Below are 19,349 nucleotides of genomic sequence, written 5' to 3' on the forward strand. Positions count from 1 at the left end.
GTAAATTAAAGCATTAAAGAAATTTTAGAAAGAAAACAAATTTCACAATAGTATTTTCTGCCATACAGAGGGATCAAAGTTGGTAAACGGATTTCGTCTGCTGTCATCTTAAGAGGAATTGATTTATTTGTTCAAGATGGTTGTAACCATTAAAAACATTCACATTTGAATGGACCATCTTACTGTCTTCTTGGTCTGAGATTCAAGCTAATAAAACCCACCACTCCAACAGTCGAGGCTGCTCCTGGTTAGGGAACCTCTGAGACAAAAAGTAATGGTCAGTTTATATAGCACAGCAAACCAGAAACAGCCATTTCCCCATCCACAGGATGGCACCAACACTATTTTTTGAGACTGTTTGTATACTGAGCTTCAAACAAGAAACCTTATTTTTCATAGGCAATGATATTGTGGACTTATGTATTTCAATACAACTGGTGACCTGCCATCATAACACCCCTTCTACCAGTGCCTCATCCTTGTTTCCAAATTTCACTAAAGTTATCCCACAAACCTTGTGGAACTAGCACTCATCTAGGAAAGGATACTGGTTTAGCTGCAGCCTAGTAGAGGATTGTTTCCCGGATGATTTTTCAGTCTCTTGTGGCATGTGTGCTGTCTTGAAATTTCTTAGTAAATTAAAACTGTGTGACTAACCTGGATTTTTGCCTTTCATGTACAAAGTGCTTGCAGAATGAGCAACCTCCCGCCCCCACAGCACCACTTCTCCCAGTATCTCACTCCTCCTTTCCAACCTTTACACAAGCTCTCCCACATACCTCGTGGTACTAGCATTCCTGGAGAGGAAAAAAAAGGGACATCACAAGCTCAGATTCTGAACTATGTGTCCCATCCTGGTACACAATGTTAATATCACAAAGTTCCCTGAAGCCAACATTCCGGCATTAGGATCACCTTCCAAAAAATAAGTATGAGCATGCTGCATCACCTAATGAACAGCCTGCTCCAGGATGCAAGAACCAACCAAATGGAATGCTCTGCAGTATCTGCTGACAAAAATCCAATTGAGCACCCTTCTGATTATTTATAACTTCCAGTTGTCATTGCAGGAAAGCTCCTCACACACTGGACGATCTCACGAGACTTAGTGAAATAACAAACTGTTTCATTGATATAAAATATCTGTCTAAAAAAGTTAACTTGATAGCTATTCTAAACTTATGTGATTTATTGACTGTTTACAATTCGACAGTAAAGAAGAAATAAAATAAACAAAGAGAAAGAGTTTGCCTTAATTTTTACCTGCACTTCCCTCTTTGCTTACTATCTAAGCCAGTCATCTGTGGTATTACTATTTTTAATCGCTTGTATTGTTATCTGGGATGGTAGTTTCACTAGACCAATGAGCAGTAAGAGAAGAGGCAGTGTAATCCTATATACAAGCCGCAATGAAATTTATGATCTTGATTGTAACAAATATTGGGAGTTTATTCTAAATATGTATCAATTTCTGAGGTGATGCTTAGGGTGGGCTCTCATAGCAAATCTGTCATCACAAATACTTTGCTGATTCTTCCATATTTGCTACAGTGTCTGAGGTCACAGTTATGGTGGACTCTGAGAACACAGATTTTTCCAAATACACAGCAGATTTTGTATGAATACTGACATGGGAATGTGACAATATTTTCCTTTATCTCTTGCTTCCAAACACCGTCACCTGCCCGCTGCTCTTTCATTGGCTGTGTAAAACAAGCAGCTGACACACTCCCTTTCATTCCTGTCATACCTCACTATGAGTGCTGTCAAAATTGCTGTACAAAAAACATTAGTGCACCACTGGCTCCTACCTACAGTTTTACCATCTCCTGCAGAATTGTATATTTTTGATTCATACTACATATGAAAAAACAGCTAACTGAGAAAAATATTTAGTTGTGATCTCTTTTTCATCACTATTACAAAAACAGTCAAGTTTCTTTTACTGCTGTATAATATATTTTGGTAAAATTGATGTTACATTATGTTCAACAGAGCTAATTAGCTAGTATATTACTTTTGTGACAAGTTCAGGAAAACCGTTAACAATAATTCACTGTCAAAAAAGAAGAGCATCTTTGCAGCATGAGGAGGTTAGAATAGAGCCCAACCTCCTTGATGCACTGTCATACAGCTAGCCCTCTCAACATCTTTACTGCATGACAACCACAACAGCATCTCCTCAATGTTAAGCAGAGTGACAGTTGGCTATGATGCTCACACATCTTACACAAAATTAAATAAGAAGAAAACCATATGCTTGTGCAAGAAAGAATTAAATCTATTACATGATATTCCATTAAAACAAATTATCGTTAGGTTAAACATTGCTTTTGATTGCACCAGTGGCAGGAGTAAGAATGCCAGTGTCACACAACTTTCCCCAAGTCTTCAAAATAAATCTTCAGTGGCCTCAATTGCAAAAGATTCATATGTAAATGTAAGACAACCCTATGTTAACCTATTACACAGTGTAAAAACACTGACCTCAGCAACAGTAGTTTAATCAGCATATGTAAGATGTCACCGTATTTTTCGAATGACCAGTTTGGGAGTAAATGGAGTATTTCACAACAAAATTTGTTTGTTTTGTAAGGCTTATACTTTCATTCCCTACTCCCCTTGAATCTCAGACCATACAAATTTGCAGATATCCAGATTGTGCAAAACTTTTGAGTATTTTACATGGGTTCAAAATTAGATTATTGACATTTTAAAAAGAGGAAATAATTCTGAAAATGATACATAAGTGATATGAACATCCAAACAATTCAGTCATATGCAACCAGAAATGAAGATGTTATAAAGCAATTTTTTAAATAACCTATATTTCAACAAAAATATACGTAGTATCACATTCAGCTAAAATCAAACCATGAAATGAACCTTGTAAAAAATCTACCGTATTTACTCAAATCTAAGCCGCACTTTTTTTCCGGTTTTTGTAATCCAAAAAACCGCCTGCGGCTTAGAATCGAGTGCAAAGTAAGCGGAAGTTCTGAAAAATGTTGGTAGGTGCCGCCACAACTAACTTCTGCCATCGAATATATGTAGCGCTACAACAGACATGTTTTGCAGGCACAAAGATAAATACTGGCGCCAAAACCTCTTCGTCAGTAAATAAATTTAAAAAAAAAAAAAGGTGGAACACGAGCTTTTTTCTCCACCCCGAGTTTCGACCACTGCACTTTCATACATTATCCAACGAAGTAAATAGAAATTTCAAATTGTTCATCTTCTAGCAGCATTTCAATGTACTACGAAAATCTGACTGGCAAGACTGTTTGGGATGTTTGTCAATATGGGAAACTTTACGTCCTGAATTTTTTCCTACCTGTGAGAAGAGATGGTTGCTACTAGGAACTTTTATGAATTGTGAATCACATGCAGTATTCTCTTCACCATAGGAATAATACGAATATAAACATTTTTCCATGTATTCTTTCGTGTTTGCTGCTGTCTCATTTAAATCCTGTCTGCCTAATAAACTACGAAACTAGAGCGAGAGCACAGCAAACATGGAAGAATACAGAAATCATGTCATGTTTATATTCGTATTATTCTTATGCCTAATAGTGATAAAGTCAGAAATGAAGCACGGCAATTGACTAGATTTTTAAATCTAAGATGACTAATTTCTGTGCAGAATATAATGTACTAAAGAGGCGTCTGCAAACATTTTCAAATGGAGAAAAATGTTCACTAAACTCTCATTCAGAACATCTTCCATCATATGCAGTCTATTATTTGGTTCTTGTTGATCATTATCAAAGAAAGCAGCAGTGTAAGTAACCGCACACAGGAACAACCCAAGCCGCAAGTGGCTACAGGCCGTAAACACTCATTATCAGAATGCGACAAACAATGCATGACACAGTACAGTAATGCATTTTCAGCTTAGAGTGACGTAAATACATAACGGCACTTATCAGATCAAAGAAAAATAAGCAATCAATTCAAACCAGACGAAGCACGTGAAAAAGGAAGGGTACCCGTATAAATACGGACGGAGCGCCTGACTCATAGCAATGGCTACCTGGTAAAGCTTAACTGCTAAGCTTACGACTCGAACCAAACTACTGTAGCTGTATCGTCATTCATTCGACCTCAATTGTGTTTCGTATCATAATGGACCAACTTAGTTTCGATTTGGAGGTGCGGCCTAAAACTTTTATCTCCCCTTGAATTTCGAGTCTCAAATTTCAGGTGCGGCTTAGAATCGGGAAAATTTTTCTCGTTGATTTCGAGTCTCATTTTTCAGGTGCGGCTTAGATTCGAGTAAATACGGTAGATTGTAGTAAACTAGCTTTCAGTGTGTTATCACAATATTAGTGTACTGTTTGCAATGTATGTTCTAGAATCACATGACATTAAAGTTTTCTTAAGTTACATGGAGACAGAAGGCAAAATTTCAAGTACTGCTGATAGAAACACTTGAAAGTAGAAGAAACTATTTCCAGCACTTGGACTTTCAGATTGGTTGGGGATAATTATCTGCCTATGTTGTATGGTTTGGCAAGCCTGTTAGCAAAGTTACGGCAACAATAGAGAATTACAGAGGGTGGTATAGAAAAAACATCAGATGAGATAATCCCCTTTCAGGGCTAAACTTGAGGAGGTCATAGCCTTAACTGACATGTACTGAAGCATTCAAGACCCAGGTGGTACTGGGTGACAAGGGGGATGCTTCTTTTAAGTGACAGCTGTATTCATAGGAGTGTGATAGGAAGTACCTGCCCAGGAGATTTGTGTGTGTATAAGATCTGTACGGCAGTTGTAAGACAAGATAGGCTGAGAGAGGTGGTTTGTATAGGCGATAAGAGATTTGGTCTTTGAGCATATACATTTATCACAAATGTCTAGGTTGTTGGCAAGTAAGCACTTGATGTGAAAGTTGTATCAGATTTTAAAGTGGTGGTGATTCTGCTTATTGGTTTGTTTTATATGGACTGAGATTCCGATCTCAGCTTTAATGAGATAATGAGACAGAGGTCAACATAAAGGAAGATGGCATTGGATTTGAATACAAGGTAAATTTGATTTGAGAAAAGGGATTAAGCTGTCATGGAAAATGGATGAGTTGTTGTTCACCGGTGAATCCAGATCACACAGATGCCATCACAAATCTCTACCAGGCTTGGGGTTCAGGTCATCTAGGTACAGTGAAATGAATTTTCCATCCATATTATGAAGAGTTGGACATAGGATGGGCCATATAACACAATTTCTCTGATATGTTTGCATGTCTGGCCTTCAAACATGAGGATGTTATGGATAAGCTAGCTACAGTGATACTGAACAGGGTTTTTGGGGGACTTTTAGGTGGATACTGGGAGAAGTGTTCTGGAGTTCAGAGGCTATGTTTATGTACAATGTTTGTGTAAAGAGAGGTTGTACTTATGGTAATAACAAAGGTACTATGTTGAAAAAAGATGGGAATGCAATTGAGATAGTCTATGACATGGCTGAGGCTGAGGCTGAGATGTATAGCATAGGGGCTTTGAAGACTGCTATAATGGAATAGATGAGATGGTTGTTTTATTGTATTTCCCATTATTATATTTTGGGAAATAAATAGGTCAGCATGAATGGGTTTAACACCCATCTACAAATATAATCCCTCTGTCTACACTGGCAGAGAGAAAGAGTAAGCTATTATACACATCATGCTGGGAGCATATAATTAAACCATTGAAGCAATGTTCTCTACACCCAGGACCTATACTGTCCCTTTATAAGTTATGAAAAACTTGTTACTACGATGCAAAATCATTCACACCCCATTTCAATACTTATAATCATCAAGCCACTCACATTCAGTCTGCATGTATGACATTAATGCTGAAAAGTATCAAAAAGGGTGGAAAGGAGAACTGATAATGTAAGTCATCAAGGTGCGTTACCTGTGTTGGAGGATCAGAATGATGAATGGTTTCTTGCAGATGAGACATTAATATAAGGTCTCGAGCTTGGAACCAGTTGTCATGAAGAGCATGGTGGTAAATGTGTGACAAGATAGCACGAGTACGAAGACGGTCTGTTGAGTCCTTGGCATACACGAACTTGCACAGTTTCTCCATAACTTGGACACTTGTAACAGCATCTGGAGGTAGCTCACCCTGGAACAGAAATAAAAAGATTTTAGTTTTTACAATTCATCTTGCCAGTATCGCAACTGTGCAGGTACTGGACACAATGTAATCACAGTGATATAAACTCACCATTCAGGAACTTGTTTTGTGACCTCAACATGATGTTCTTTTGTTTTCCCCATTCAATAACAACTGTCTAAGAGTGCTGAAGGGCTACTGTATCTGTGATTATCATGTTACTGTACTGTCATGTCAGACTTTGCTGACTTCTAATGAAGGCAAATTATCAAATTGGTGCATACGAGTGAATAGTGTCAAATCTATGGGAGTATCTAGAGCTATTGCATCAAGTGTAATGACAGCATACAGAGTTAATGTAAAAAAGACCAGTTAAACAAAACAGTGAAAGGCAAAGTGGAATGACATAATGTCCTAAGGGCAACCAATCACAATTTATATGCATACACATATCTTCAGTGGGACTTTGCCTCTTTTGCGGACCATAGTCTCTCTTACGTAACGCTATGTTGGTGTTCGTGCTTCCTGTGCCACACCTGTACACTCGCCTACAGTTAGACTTTCATTTCAACATGTGCAACCTATAGCGAAAGAAAATAGGAAACGACCAAATAACCTGTTGATGTTGGACTGACCAGCCAGAGGTCATCAATAATGGACTGCAGAGTGTGAACAGCATAACAACAGGAAAACATACTACAGAGATGGCATAGCAGAATAACAAAGACAAAATGAGTAAACCAAGAGGGAAAAACCTAATGTGCAGCAAAAACTCTGACGAAAATAATGGTGTGTAATCAAAACGATTCAAGAGTGCAATGAATACACATAGAAGACGAAGCCACTACACAGCTAGCTTTATAATGCGGCCGCGAGCACTGATTGGCTAGCGTGGGCACAGTGCAGCCAACACTGCAGAGGCAATATTAGAACCCACAGATGTAGCAGTGCCGTTCAGCAGCTGTCATTGAGTGCCAAGCCATCTGGCAGGCTTTCAAATCATCATCGGGTTGGGATACCATAAAAGCCATGAAATGCAACTGACCAGTATTTAATGCCAGTCCAGCAAAGAATTTTTGTCAGTCATGTATGTCAGTGTCAGGGAAAACTATGCTGCAAAAGCAACTTTCAATTCGACTGCTTGTTTCCAGATAGCCTGGAGGGTCATTGGTATTTTTTCATTAGTAATTAACTGACAAATTTTGCTGAAGAGGACAAGTGACTGATTTTGCATTAAAAAGTTGGACATTTCTTAAAAATAATATGTAGACACATAAGACACATTTGTGTACCACAAAACACAAATGTCACAAAAAAAGGTTTGTTTTTTGTATTTCAGTTATCCAATATATTTGCACAAAGCAAATAGAAGAGAATGTCCATGGAGAACAGAGTGATTAGTGCTGTGGAATGGGAAACCTAGATTCCACTGATTGCTTTGTAGAAATTGTAAACACCAAGGACAAAAGGGCAGAGTACAGAGTGAGAGGACCAGCCCATGTCTTGACACCAAAATACTTCCTGAAGCTGAAAATTTGCAACAAAAGACTAGTCCGGAAAAGAAAGAAAGTATTTAAGAATTTGTGACCACTCTATCAATTGGCACTTTTTTTAAAAACGTGTTTATAACATATTATCTGGTGATATTGGGTATCACATGATTTAGGATTCTCTCGATCCTCACACTAAACAAAGTAGCAAATGTTTGCTGAGACACCAGACAGAATGTGCCTGACGATTTGTACTCCCACTGTATTATCCCAGAGGTTGTAGATCCTCATAAATTACAGTTGGAGGGCACTCACCAACTGAAACAGCAAGCACAGAATTAGATATCCAAAAGCTTCTTATTCATCCGTTATTTCACATACATTCTTGTCAGATGCTGTAGATCTACAACTTCTGGGTGAATACACTGGGTGTGTGTTGTCGGAATTGTCAGACATATTTTCACTGGTGTTTCCACAGATATTCAAGAGTTCTCTCTTTTTATCAGAATGAAGATGATGACAGCCCTAAATCACATGTTTCATGTGATATCCAACATCATCAGATAACTTTTTTTTTTAAGTGACAATTTGATAGCACAGTCCCAATTCAGTCTAGTGCAGTATTTGGTTTGATGATAAATGCTCTAACTCTCACTAATCTGTGAGCATTCTTTCAACGCATTTTCTTGCCTCCATCTCATATGAAAGCCCATGAACTGCTGCCTTGTCTGCTGCCTTATCACCTACAAACCATGCCACAGTGACCCCATTCCAGCAATCCAGTAGGATCTCCAGTCACTACTCAAATCCTTAGGCTCATCCCAGAACCTCTCCCCAGAGTCCATCTCTTTACTTACCCCTACCACTCCCCGCACTCTCACCTTCTACATGGTTCCATAAACCCAACCACCCAGGATGTCCCATTGTAGCCAGTTACTGTGCCCCCACTGAGAGAATCTCTGCTCTTGTAGACCAATACCTTCAACCTATTACCTGGAACCTATCCTCCTATATAAGAGATACCAACCATTTCCTCTACCAACTCTCCACAGTTCCTTTCCCTTTACCACACGGTGCCCTGCTCGTCACTATTGATGCCACCTCCCTGTACACTAACATTCCTAATGCCCATGGCCTTACTGCTATCGAACACTACCTTTCCAGGTGCCCTATGGATTCCAAACCAACAACCTCCTTCCTAGACTCCATGACCAACTATATCCTCACCCACAATTACTTCTCCTATGAAGGCATTACCTACAAACAAATCCACGGTACGGCTATGGGTGCCCGCATGGCAGCATCCTATGCTAACCTATACATGGGCCATCTAGATGAATCCTTCCTAAAAGCCCAGAATCCTAAACCCCTCACCTGGTTCAGATTCATTGATGACATCTTTGCTATCTGGATTGAAGGTGAGGACACTTTATTCACATTCCTCAAGAACCTCAACAACTTCTCCCCCATTTGCTTCACCTGGTCCTACGCAACCCAACAAGCCACCTTCCTAAATGTTGACTTCCACCTCAGAGATGGCTACATCAGTACCTCTGTCCATATCAAACCTACTAACCACCAGCAATACCACCACTTCGACAGCTGCCACCCGTTTCATGCCAAGAAGTCCCTTCCGTACAACCTGGCCACCAGTGATCGTCGCATCTGCAATGACGAGCAGTCCCTCTCTAAATATACAGAGGGTCTCACTGAAGCCTTCACTGATTGTAATTATCCTCCCATCCTTGTACAAAAACAAATCTCCCGTGCCTTATCTTTCCAGTCTCCCATCACCTCTCTACATCCCACAGTCCAGCCACAAATGAGCATTCCCCTCATAACTCAGTACCATCCGGGACTGGAGCAACTGAATTACATTCTCCGCCAGGGTTTCTAATACCTCTTGTCGTGCCCTGAAATGAGAAATGTCCTACCCACTATCCTTCCCACCCCTCCTACTGTGGTATTCCGTCATCCACCGAACCTACACAATATACTTGTCCATCCTTAAACAAACCCTGCTACCAATCCCTTACCTCATGGCTCATACCCCTGTAATAGACCTAGATGCAGGACCTGTCCCATACATCCTCCTACCACCATCTACTCCAGTCCGGTCACTAACACTACCTATCACATCAAAGGCAGGGCTACCTGTGAAACCAGTCATGTGATCTACAAGCTAAGCTGCATTCTATGTAGGCATGACAACCAACAAGCTGTCTGTTCACATGAACGGCCACCGACAAACTGTGGCCAAACACGCTGCCAAACATGATACCCCTCATCTCAATGACTGCTTTGCAGCCTGTGCCATATGGATCCTTCCCACCAACACCAGCTTTTCTGAATTGCGCAGATGGGAACTTTCCCTGCAGTACATCCTACGTTCTCATAACCCTCCTGGCCTCAACCTTCGTTAGTCACTGCCCTCACCCATCCAGCCCCCTCCCTGTTCCCATTCCAGCACTACACAGCCGTCATTTCACTGCAACACCCAGTCTTTTAATTTCTTTTATTTTTATTTCTCTGCTTTCCGCTACTTACCCCCTCCCCCCTCCGCATCTTCCCTCCCACCCACCGCCCAAACTGCCACACTTCACTGTCCACCACTCCCACCATACTATCCCTCCCCCTCCCCGCTCCAGCCTCCTCCTTACCCCCACCGAGTCGCCACTCCCATCATGCACTGGTGCTGCTGCTCGCAGTGTAGTTTCAGCTCTCTGAGACTGCAGACATGTGTGCAAGTTACGCTTGCGAGAGTGTGTGTGCGCGCGTGTGCGTGTATGTGTGTGTCTACTGCTGACAAAGGCCTTAGTGGCCGAAAGGTATGATTGTATGAATCTTTTTATTGTGCCTATCGCGACTGTGCATCTCTGCTATATGGTGAATAGCAACTTTCCTTCTCTCGTAATGTTACATTCCATCCTGGATTTTCCATTGTTTGATTATTCAATAAAGGTAATAGAAAACTACCTCAAAATTAGAGAGGTCTAACATTACTTTCACACAGATTAATAGTTTTGGAGAATATCATAGAAAAGAGACTTTCAAGGATGAATGAACCTCACCTTGGTGAAGAACAGGATCGGTTTAGGAAAAACAGGAGTACAATTGATCTGATCTTCACAAAAAGGACACTACTTGAAAAATATCAGGAAAAAGATAGAAGTATGACACTAGTCTTCTAGACGCAGCAAAAGCGTATGAAATGTAGTAACAGACAAAAATTTGGAATCTTCAGAGAAGGGAAGTAAGCCCAAGGCATTGACTGAGAAAGTGAAGATTCTCTACAGAGACGTGTCAGCTGTATTGGAGTAAGAAATGGAGATCAAATGTGGAGTCCAGCAGAGGAGTGCCTTGTTTCCACTGCTCTTAATCGTTGTGATATGACAATATTATGGAAAGTTTAAAGGAACACTATGGACCTGAACTGAAAGCAGAATTGTCCACTGATGATGTTATGATCTGGGGAGATACCAATGATGATCAAGAAAAAGTGAACATATGGAACAATAACGTTGAGGAGTTTGGTCTCAAAGTCAGTGAATCAAAGACCATAGCCATGAAAGTAAGCAGATAAGAAGGATATCCCAAGTTAATCAAAGGGAGAGAGTAATCCAAGCTGCTGAAAAAGCTTGTTACATCTACACTGAAGTAAACAAAAATGGGTAACATAAGGAATGAAAGGAACACAATGGAAGCAGATGTAACGTTCAGTGTTCTAGTAAAACTCTAGCAATTTAGATTAAGGATGGAAGACACCAGGATAGCCAAGAAACGCCTTCAAATGACCATAAACTGTAAAAGACCTTTTGGACAGCCAAAGAGAAGGTGGCCGAGGAAGTCACCAAAAGCGGTCTCCTTTGGGATAGGATCTGAGATGCAGAGTTGTACAAGGTAGAAAAAGTTGGACAAAGTTTGTCACAAGCAGCTGGGAAACTGGAACTGCACCCTGATGGTGACAATTATCTCCTGCAATTTCCTTTTCTTTGTTACTTTCATGTTTGATATTTGTCTATCACAAACTCTATTCTTAACATGATTCCATGATCCTCTTCTCACAACCCATATACTACTACTGCCACTCTTTGGCATCTTTTAAAAGTATGTTTCCGTTATATGCAATATTTCAGATAATCACACATATGGTCTCCAAGATACTTGAATGTCAATATATTAAGGTAATATTTTCATTTGAGAACTAATGGTAGCGATGCTGCCAAAAATGCTCTGGACTACTTTGGCATCAAAATAGTGGTTTCAAATCCCATAGAAATTGCATTTCATAAAAAAAGGAATACTTCCAGTGCATTACCATCACAAGATATGTATTACTTAATGAACTGATAGTTACAACATACAACAATGCTTACTACCAAAGGTCTTAATGAACAACAATAATAGCTGCTTCAATATCTACAGTGCGTGCAATAACCAATATGAATATCCACTTGCCATTGCAAATATTACATCACATATTAAACATTGTTGAAGAAGAAGGAAAAGAAAAGAAGAAGAAGAAGAAGAAGAAGAAGAAGGCAACACTGAAATTATGTTTACTGACCTCTCTCTGTTTCAGAACGTCAGGATCAAATTTGTAATAAAGATGCTCTATCTTGCGCAGATATACGCGACAAAGTTCCGACGGCACTGCTTGTCTTTCAAGATATTCTTGTACCTTGTCAATAATATTTGACACTCTTTTCTCATCTTTTAACCTGGTTATGTGAAGAAAACAAGACATGAAGTTGACATAACATATGAATCTAATAATAATGTACAAACACATGTTTATACTTCTTTGCTTAAGTAGCTCATTTACATATATACTAAAATAGCCGTGCGCAACTCAATAAAACAGCCAGAGCAATTCATTTTCAAGCTGAACCACAGATTACATGCTACTAATGGGTGTGTGTGTGTGTGTGGGGGGGGGGGGGGGGGGGGGGGGGGGGTTTTAGCATAAAACTATCACTTGCACACAAAGGTTCAACTTATAACCATAACCAATTTTCAATATTATAGGGAAGATTAAACTGTGGCTCTGTTATGGGAGTCACCAACATATTCAGATGGAACAGGTTTTGAGGAACCAATTCAAAAAAATCCAAATGACATTAACACAACTTAAACCTGGCTTCTCTACTGTCTTTGTCAGCCTACATTATAGCACAAACTGCCAGAAACTTCAAAGCAAAATCCTCTGAACTACCAAATTAGCCATGTCCTCTGAACTGCCTTCATTACTGTTATCATCATTATTATTAATAGAGATATAAATTAATAGCAACATTTTGTTGCATTCCTGGTATCTTGTGCCAAGCCTCTCTATTCAGTGCCCCCTCCTTGTGTACCCCATGATGCCCCATTATTCCGTTGATATGGTCATTCCAAGAATGTCATGGGGTCTCACGTTTACGTCTGCCACGTGTGGTTTCCATTCAAAAATTTTCTTTGACCATCGATGATCTGGCATTATCAACAGATGTCCACACCACTTTTAAGATTTTCTTTCATTTCTATCACTATTTCATCTGCCTTCATTCGAGCTCTCACTTTGTCAGTAGTTTCCTTTTCGAATCTTAATATTCTGGCACTCCTTTACACATAATCCATTTCCACAGCTATTCTTCTTCTTTTCAGGTCAGCATTTAAAATCAATAGTTCCTTTATCAGCCATATTATAACACTGACTGCCAGATACTTTAAAATAAAAGCCTCTGACCTATCAAATTAACAATTTCCTCTGCAAAGTTGAAATAGAAGAACAAAAATATGTCTGACTCAAACTGCTCTTCTTTGGACACAATGTTGCTTCTCTACTGGCTGGACTAGACGAAAAAACTTGAGAAAAAGATGTAAAGAATGACACAAGAAAAAAATAATTAAATAAAAAGTGAGATGATAAGAAGCAAATTGAATGCCCATGTTGACACTAAGGGTTACCAAAAAGAAGTGGTTTACATAGGAAGTGGGATCACTGAAAGCAAGAATCTACATATTTAAGGAGCAGCCATACATCAAGGCAGGGCATTGTAATTTGTAGATTTTAATGGACGGAAGTATTTGATAACCTGGAAGAATTATTTTGTAAGTTAAAAAAGGTACCCTGTCGAAATGTACTGTATTTTCACATGTCCGAACACAAATCCAAATAAAATCTGAAGAAACTAAATACAAGGGCAAGATGGAAAGTTCTCAATCCAATATGATGCCTCAGAGCATGTCTACCAACCGGTCCCTCCTTCTTGTCAAGTTGTTCCCCTTTACTATTCTCCTGTTGAAATCCTTCCCAACAGGCAGTTAATTTATCCTCACTGCAATTCACTTTGGGGGTATGACGGTGGGACTTGTAATCCTGTACAAAGAGATGGCATTTACATTTTGCTTTTGTTATACTGGTACCGTGTTATGCAAAAATTTAAGTAAAATGTGAAATGGATCTGTACAATACTTTTGTTAATATACATTAAGTTGTGAATACAGATAACCATCACCTTTATAATGGCATGATAACAGTGAAAATTTGTGCTGGACCAGGACTCAAACCTTGATTTCCTGCTTATGTGAGCAGTCGCCGTATCATTTGGCTACCCGAGTACGACTCGTGGCTAGACCCAAACTTCCATATGTCATCAACCATGTGTCTACAACCTGTACTCTTACATCCATTATGTATATTCCTGTACAGGGGAGACATTTTACTTGACAGTCACTTGCCTAGTGTTGGCAGACACATAAGATATTACAGTGCCTGCATTATTCTGAATTACAATGCATGCACGTCCGAAGGAACTTTGCATCATACGTTTGGAATAACACAGGCACTGTAACAGCATATTTATTCACTGACTCTGGGCAAGCAACTTTCAAGTAAAATGTCTCCCCTGTATAGGAATATACATAATGGATGTACAAGTAGAGGTTGTAAACACATGGTTGATGATGTATGGAAGTTTGGGTCTGGCCATGAGTCATGTTTGAATAGCTAAATGACAACTTTGCATCATAATTCGGAATAATACAGGCACTGCAATGTTGTATTTGTTAATATGGATTTTTAAAGTGGCTGTTTTGAGTGTGTCTTCTTCCCCATGAATAGATTGGAAAACTATACGGTCATACATTTCTGTTGAGAAAACTTTAAAGCCAACAGTAATTTAGCCACTGTTGGCGAAATTTTACAAAGATTCAGTTCCTTCACTGCCAGGTAAGAAGTGGGTGGCTGAATTCAAACATGGTATTATTTCTCTTCAAAGCAATTCACACACAAGTTGTCCAAAAGAACCTGCTCCACAGCTCAAAATAGAAAGTGCAGTTTATGGTACTGCGAGATTGGAAATTAAAGGTGTGTGAAATATGCCATATGCACCTTATTACAATAAATCTTCACGCAGGATGGGAATTGCATTTGTTCAATGCTGATCCAATACAAATGCAAATTTCTCAGAAATGTTAAGAATTGTTGTAGAAAGAATATAGCTGATCTTGTGAGTCACTTTCTATTGTGGATGAGACATGAATCCACCAGAAATGAAATACATTAAAACAGAGGATGGAAGGTAGTAATCTTGAAGAAAAATGGCAAAGTCAGTTTCGTCTGCTGAAAGATTGTATGCTGCATTTCTTGAGTTCTGAATACTATTTGTCTTCTCTATTACATATAAAGGGTAAAACCATAACTATTAAATACCACATAACTCTTGTACACTAATTGGACAACAAAAGTTTGGAAAGAGTCTCTTGATTGCAAATCTGCCCAATAAATGTGATTTTGTAGTTGTATTTAAATTTTGAATATTTTAAACATCTGCTGCATTCAGACATTCAGTAGACCTACATATGAACCAGAATGTGTCTACCTTTAGCATCACAATCATTACGCATGTAAGTTGTAGGAAGTAGTACAATTCTTAGACCATTTTGGAACATGGGATCTCCAGGATCCAATGAAAGGGATATGGCAAAAACGTATTGGTATTTCATAGACCTATCTTCAAAGTTAGTTGGTGACTGAATTAAAACTGCCTGACACAGTGATATAATGCAGAGTAAATGGACATGATCTGGGAAAAGACAGTTAGCACAAGAGGGTCAGTCGCAGATAAAACTTTAATCCTTTAACAACACAACATCATTAATTGACGAGTCAGTGAAGTTCACAGAGCTTAAAAATTACATACTTAATTATTAAAGTGAGTGCCATGTGTTGGAATGCTTGGTGGCAAAGACTCGGAACAATAATTCCTCAGAGCACACAGATGTGAAATGAGTGGTTTTCATTATTTGTTGAGTTGGAAACCCTCCTTAGTTGACAAGGTCGTGTACCACTTGTATGTCCACAGCTTTCTTGATGCCAGAACCTCAATAGGATAAGGCTGTGGACAGTATCATGACTTTCCATAATCCACTACTTATATTACCTATCAAGAATACGACAACAAATACCTTTGCTCATAGGCTACTTACTGACTTACTGTAGATATTTTTTTAACACTCACAGGTTAATCATCCAATTGCATCAACAGTAACAGCATAAAAATGGGTTTTCTGTGCAACAGTGCTTAATTAATAGTGGATGACATTGCCCAAGAGATTCCACAACTGTTCAAATATTTTATCATTATCTCATTTGCACAAATTTATGCTTTATTACCAGTTTCTATCATACACAATGATCATCTTAAATTATAAAAATAATATTAAACAAACAACTAATAACTGACTTTGATGGAACAGATCCGCTGGTTTATAGTGTCCAACGGGCACAGTATTTTGGCAATCAGATGTGTCACCATCATAAGCTGGACTGACAAACTGAGCTCCAGAGAATGCATGGCCGTCTATATCCCGCTCTGTCCGCAGTCCATGCCCACAGCCACGTGTTGGCAGTTGCAGAGACGCTAGTGCCAGCATCTGCAATACCATCGATGTAAGTTCTCTGCCTGTTCTGGTTGCTAGATTGTTTTGTTTGCAAGAGTCTTCTTAATTAAATTAAGTGCTGCTTCCCAAGTGTTGCTAAAATTGTAGCTGCAATCTTGGTTGACGAGATCATCTCTGATGCAAATTTCTTTGGCCTCTCTAATGACACTGTCTTAGTATTTGGAAGTCTGTGGCAAAACCTTGTACGTTCATACTACGTTGCGTGATTCTCGGACAAACATTGCTCTGCGCTGTTGGGATACAGCAGTTGAGTGTGCCTCTGGTGTTCTCAGCAACGGTGGAACACTGACAGAGTGGCTTGCAGGTGCAGGGGATATTAGTCACTGCGCCCCCTCAGGAGCTCAGTTCGTCACTGCACCTGATGATGGTACCATGTCTGATCACCAAAATACTGTGTCTATTGGATGTCGTGAACTGCAAGTATACCCGTAGACTGTTCAATCAACAAACACTAGGAGAAACTGAAAAATCACATCGTGTACCTTTACGAGGAGGTGGTATATTGCAGAATGAAGAAATTCGACAAGATGCACCACTGTAGATGCTGTTTGCTGAGTGCTCTTGCACTTCAGAAAAGATGTCATGAGCAGCATTTTGAGCTAAACTTTGCTAAGGTCATGCATCACATCAATTCTGCAGCAGTCAGGAGGATTTAGAAAACAGCCAGCCTTGCCTTGGTAGGTGAGAGAGTGCAGTTTACGCACCAGAGCCTTTAGTACAAGTCCCCGGAACTATTTAGAATACATTTACAACTGGCCAATTCTTTTAATTCCTGGACCTAGGACTGGATTGATGGTGTTACCTGGGTGGTAGATGATTCTGCCAATAGGAAGGCCACAGGACATCAAATACCAAAATTCTCATGTCTCTCTGACAAACCATCACTGGAGGCCACATACAAGGTGGTCATCAATATGACATGGAGCTGGGTGATGATGCGGTTTCCATTCTGGAGAAGGGACTTAACTTTGCTCCCACCCCAAAGTTCACACTAGTCGTGGACACTGTCAATGCAGTTGAATAAGCTGCAGTGCAACTACTGCCTGAAACAGCTGAAGAACTACGGATTGCAACCTGCTTGCTCTGAGAGGAAATAAGCATATGAAGTCGAACATTACCAGCAGAGAGAGGGCAGCTACTCGGGATCTGAGAAGAGTGCCCTGATATTGTTGTCTTACCTGCTGACAAAGGCAATGCTACTGTTCATTCCCACAAGAACTATACTGAGTTATAGGGCCTGCTAGATGACAACTGCTACAGGAAGTTCAATACTGACCCCACAAAGAAGGTGGAGAACAAGACTAGGGTTCTTCTCAAGGATGCGGATTTATCAGAGGGGGTCACCAAGAAACTGTTACCTCAAGGACCTTTACTGCCAAGACTTTACGGACTCGCTAAAACTCACAAAGATAGGGTGTCATTGCACCCCACCGTCAGCAACACTGGGGCACCTACATATTTGCTGGCAAAATACCTGATGGAAATATTGTGGATAAATGCTCTCATCACATCCGCAATTCTGTGGATTTTGTCAACAACAACTTCAGGGCAAACGATTCAGATATCCTGGTAAGTTTTGACGTTATTTCATTAATCACCAGGGTACTTCTGCGAGAGTCACTACAGCTTATCGGTTGGAAATTTGACAAGACGACGACCAAACGTTTCAGGTATTTCCTGACCTCCACATATTTTCTCTTTAATGGAGAAGACAACAAACAAACGAAAGGAGTCACAATGGGCAGCCCACTCTAGCCTGTGATCATGAATTTGTACATGGAGCATTTTGAGGAGCAAGCCCTGGGGTCGTCCAAATGAAAACTCATGTGATTTCTCCGTGATGTGGATGACACATTAATCACCTGGTTCCAAGGAAGAGACAAAGCCCGCTATTTCCTCACAAACTTAAACTCCTTAGATCCCAACATCAAATTCACGATGGAGACCAATGCAGAAAGAAGATTATCCTTCCTGGAGGTGATGGTCAAGAAAAGAGCTGATGGCATTCTGGGTCATGGTATGTATCGGAAGAAAACGCACGCTGACTACATTTGCATGCAGACAGCTGCCACCACCCTTTGCATACAAAAAGGGGTACTAGAAACACTAGTACACAGGGTGTAGACCATTTCAGACACACAGTATGCCCTAGGTGCTGTAACATCTCAGACCTGTATTATGAAAAAACGGGTACACAGAATGGCAGATTAGGTGCATCCTCTGCCCCACCACAACAGTACAACCTATGTTAACAGAAGAAGCCATGGAAGAAGACACACCCACTACCTTTATACTGTACACTGGCGCACTATCATGAAAATTCTGACACATATTGAATAAGGATCAAGTGAAAACAAGTCTTGCCCGCCCAATAAAACACGAGCATTATTGGGAAGTACTGAAGATGATCTCAGTTTGTGGAAGGTCAGCGTATACCAGATTCTGTGTCAATATGGGAAGACATATTGAACAGATAGTGCACAGCATCAAAGATCTTTGCCAAGAACACCAGAGTCACACTTAACTGACATATCCCAATGAATCAGCGATTGCACAGCATTGTTTGTCCAAAAATCATGGGATGGAGTACGAGATTGCAGCTATAATCTTAGCAAGGCTTGGGAACCAGCAATAAGTTTAATTAAGAAGACTCTCAACAAACAAAACAATCTGGTGACCAGGGCAGACAGAGAACTTGGTTCACACGCGTGGCCATTGGTGCTGATCACAGACGGAGCAGCTCGTGGGGGCAGGGGATATTACTCAGCTGTGTGCCCTCCGGAGCAGAGTTTGTCAGTGTACC

The 19,349-nt window shown here is 40.0% G+C and overlaps 1 protein-coding gene across 1 annotated transcript in view; it reads right to left on the reverse strand.

Annotated features, from left to right (window-relative positions):
• LOC124544670 (eukaryotic translation initiation factor 3 subunit C) overlaps window positions 1-19,349 on the reverse strand; it is a 66,348-nt gene that overhangs the window by 19,644 nt on the left and 27,355 nt on the right. The window contains exons 11-12 of the mRNA XM_047123290.1: window positions 12,168-12,321; window positions 5,904-6,119 (exon numbers count right to left, since the gene is read on the reverse strand). Of these exons, the coding sequence (XP_046979246.1) occupies window positions 5,904-6,119; window positions 12,168-12,321 (370 nt within the window). The remainder of the gene's footprint in view (window positions 1-5,903; window positions 6,120-12,167; window positions 12,322-19,349) is intronic.

The sequence above is a fragment of the Schistocerca americana genome, chromosome 8, assembly GCF_021461395.2.
Source record: "Schistocerca americana isolate TAMUIC-IGC-003095 chromosome 8, iqSchAmer2.1, whole genome shotgun sequence".
NCBI lineage: Eukaryota > Metazoa > Arthropoda > Insecta > Orthoptera > Acrididae > Schistocerca > Schistocerca americana.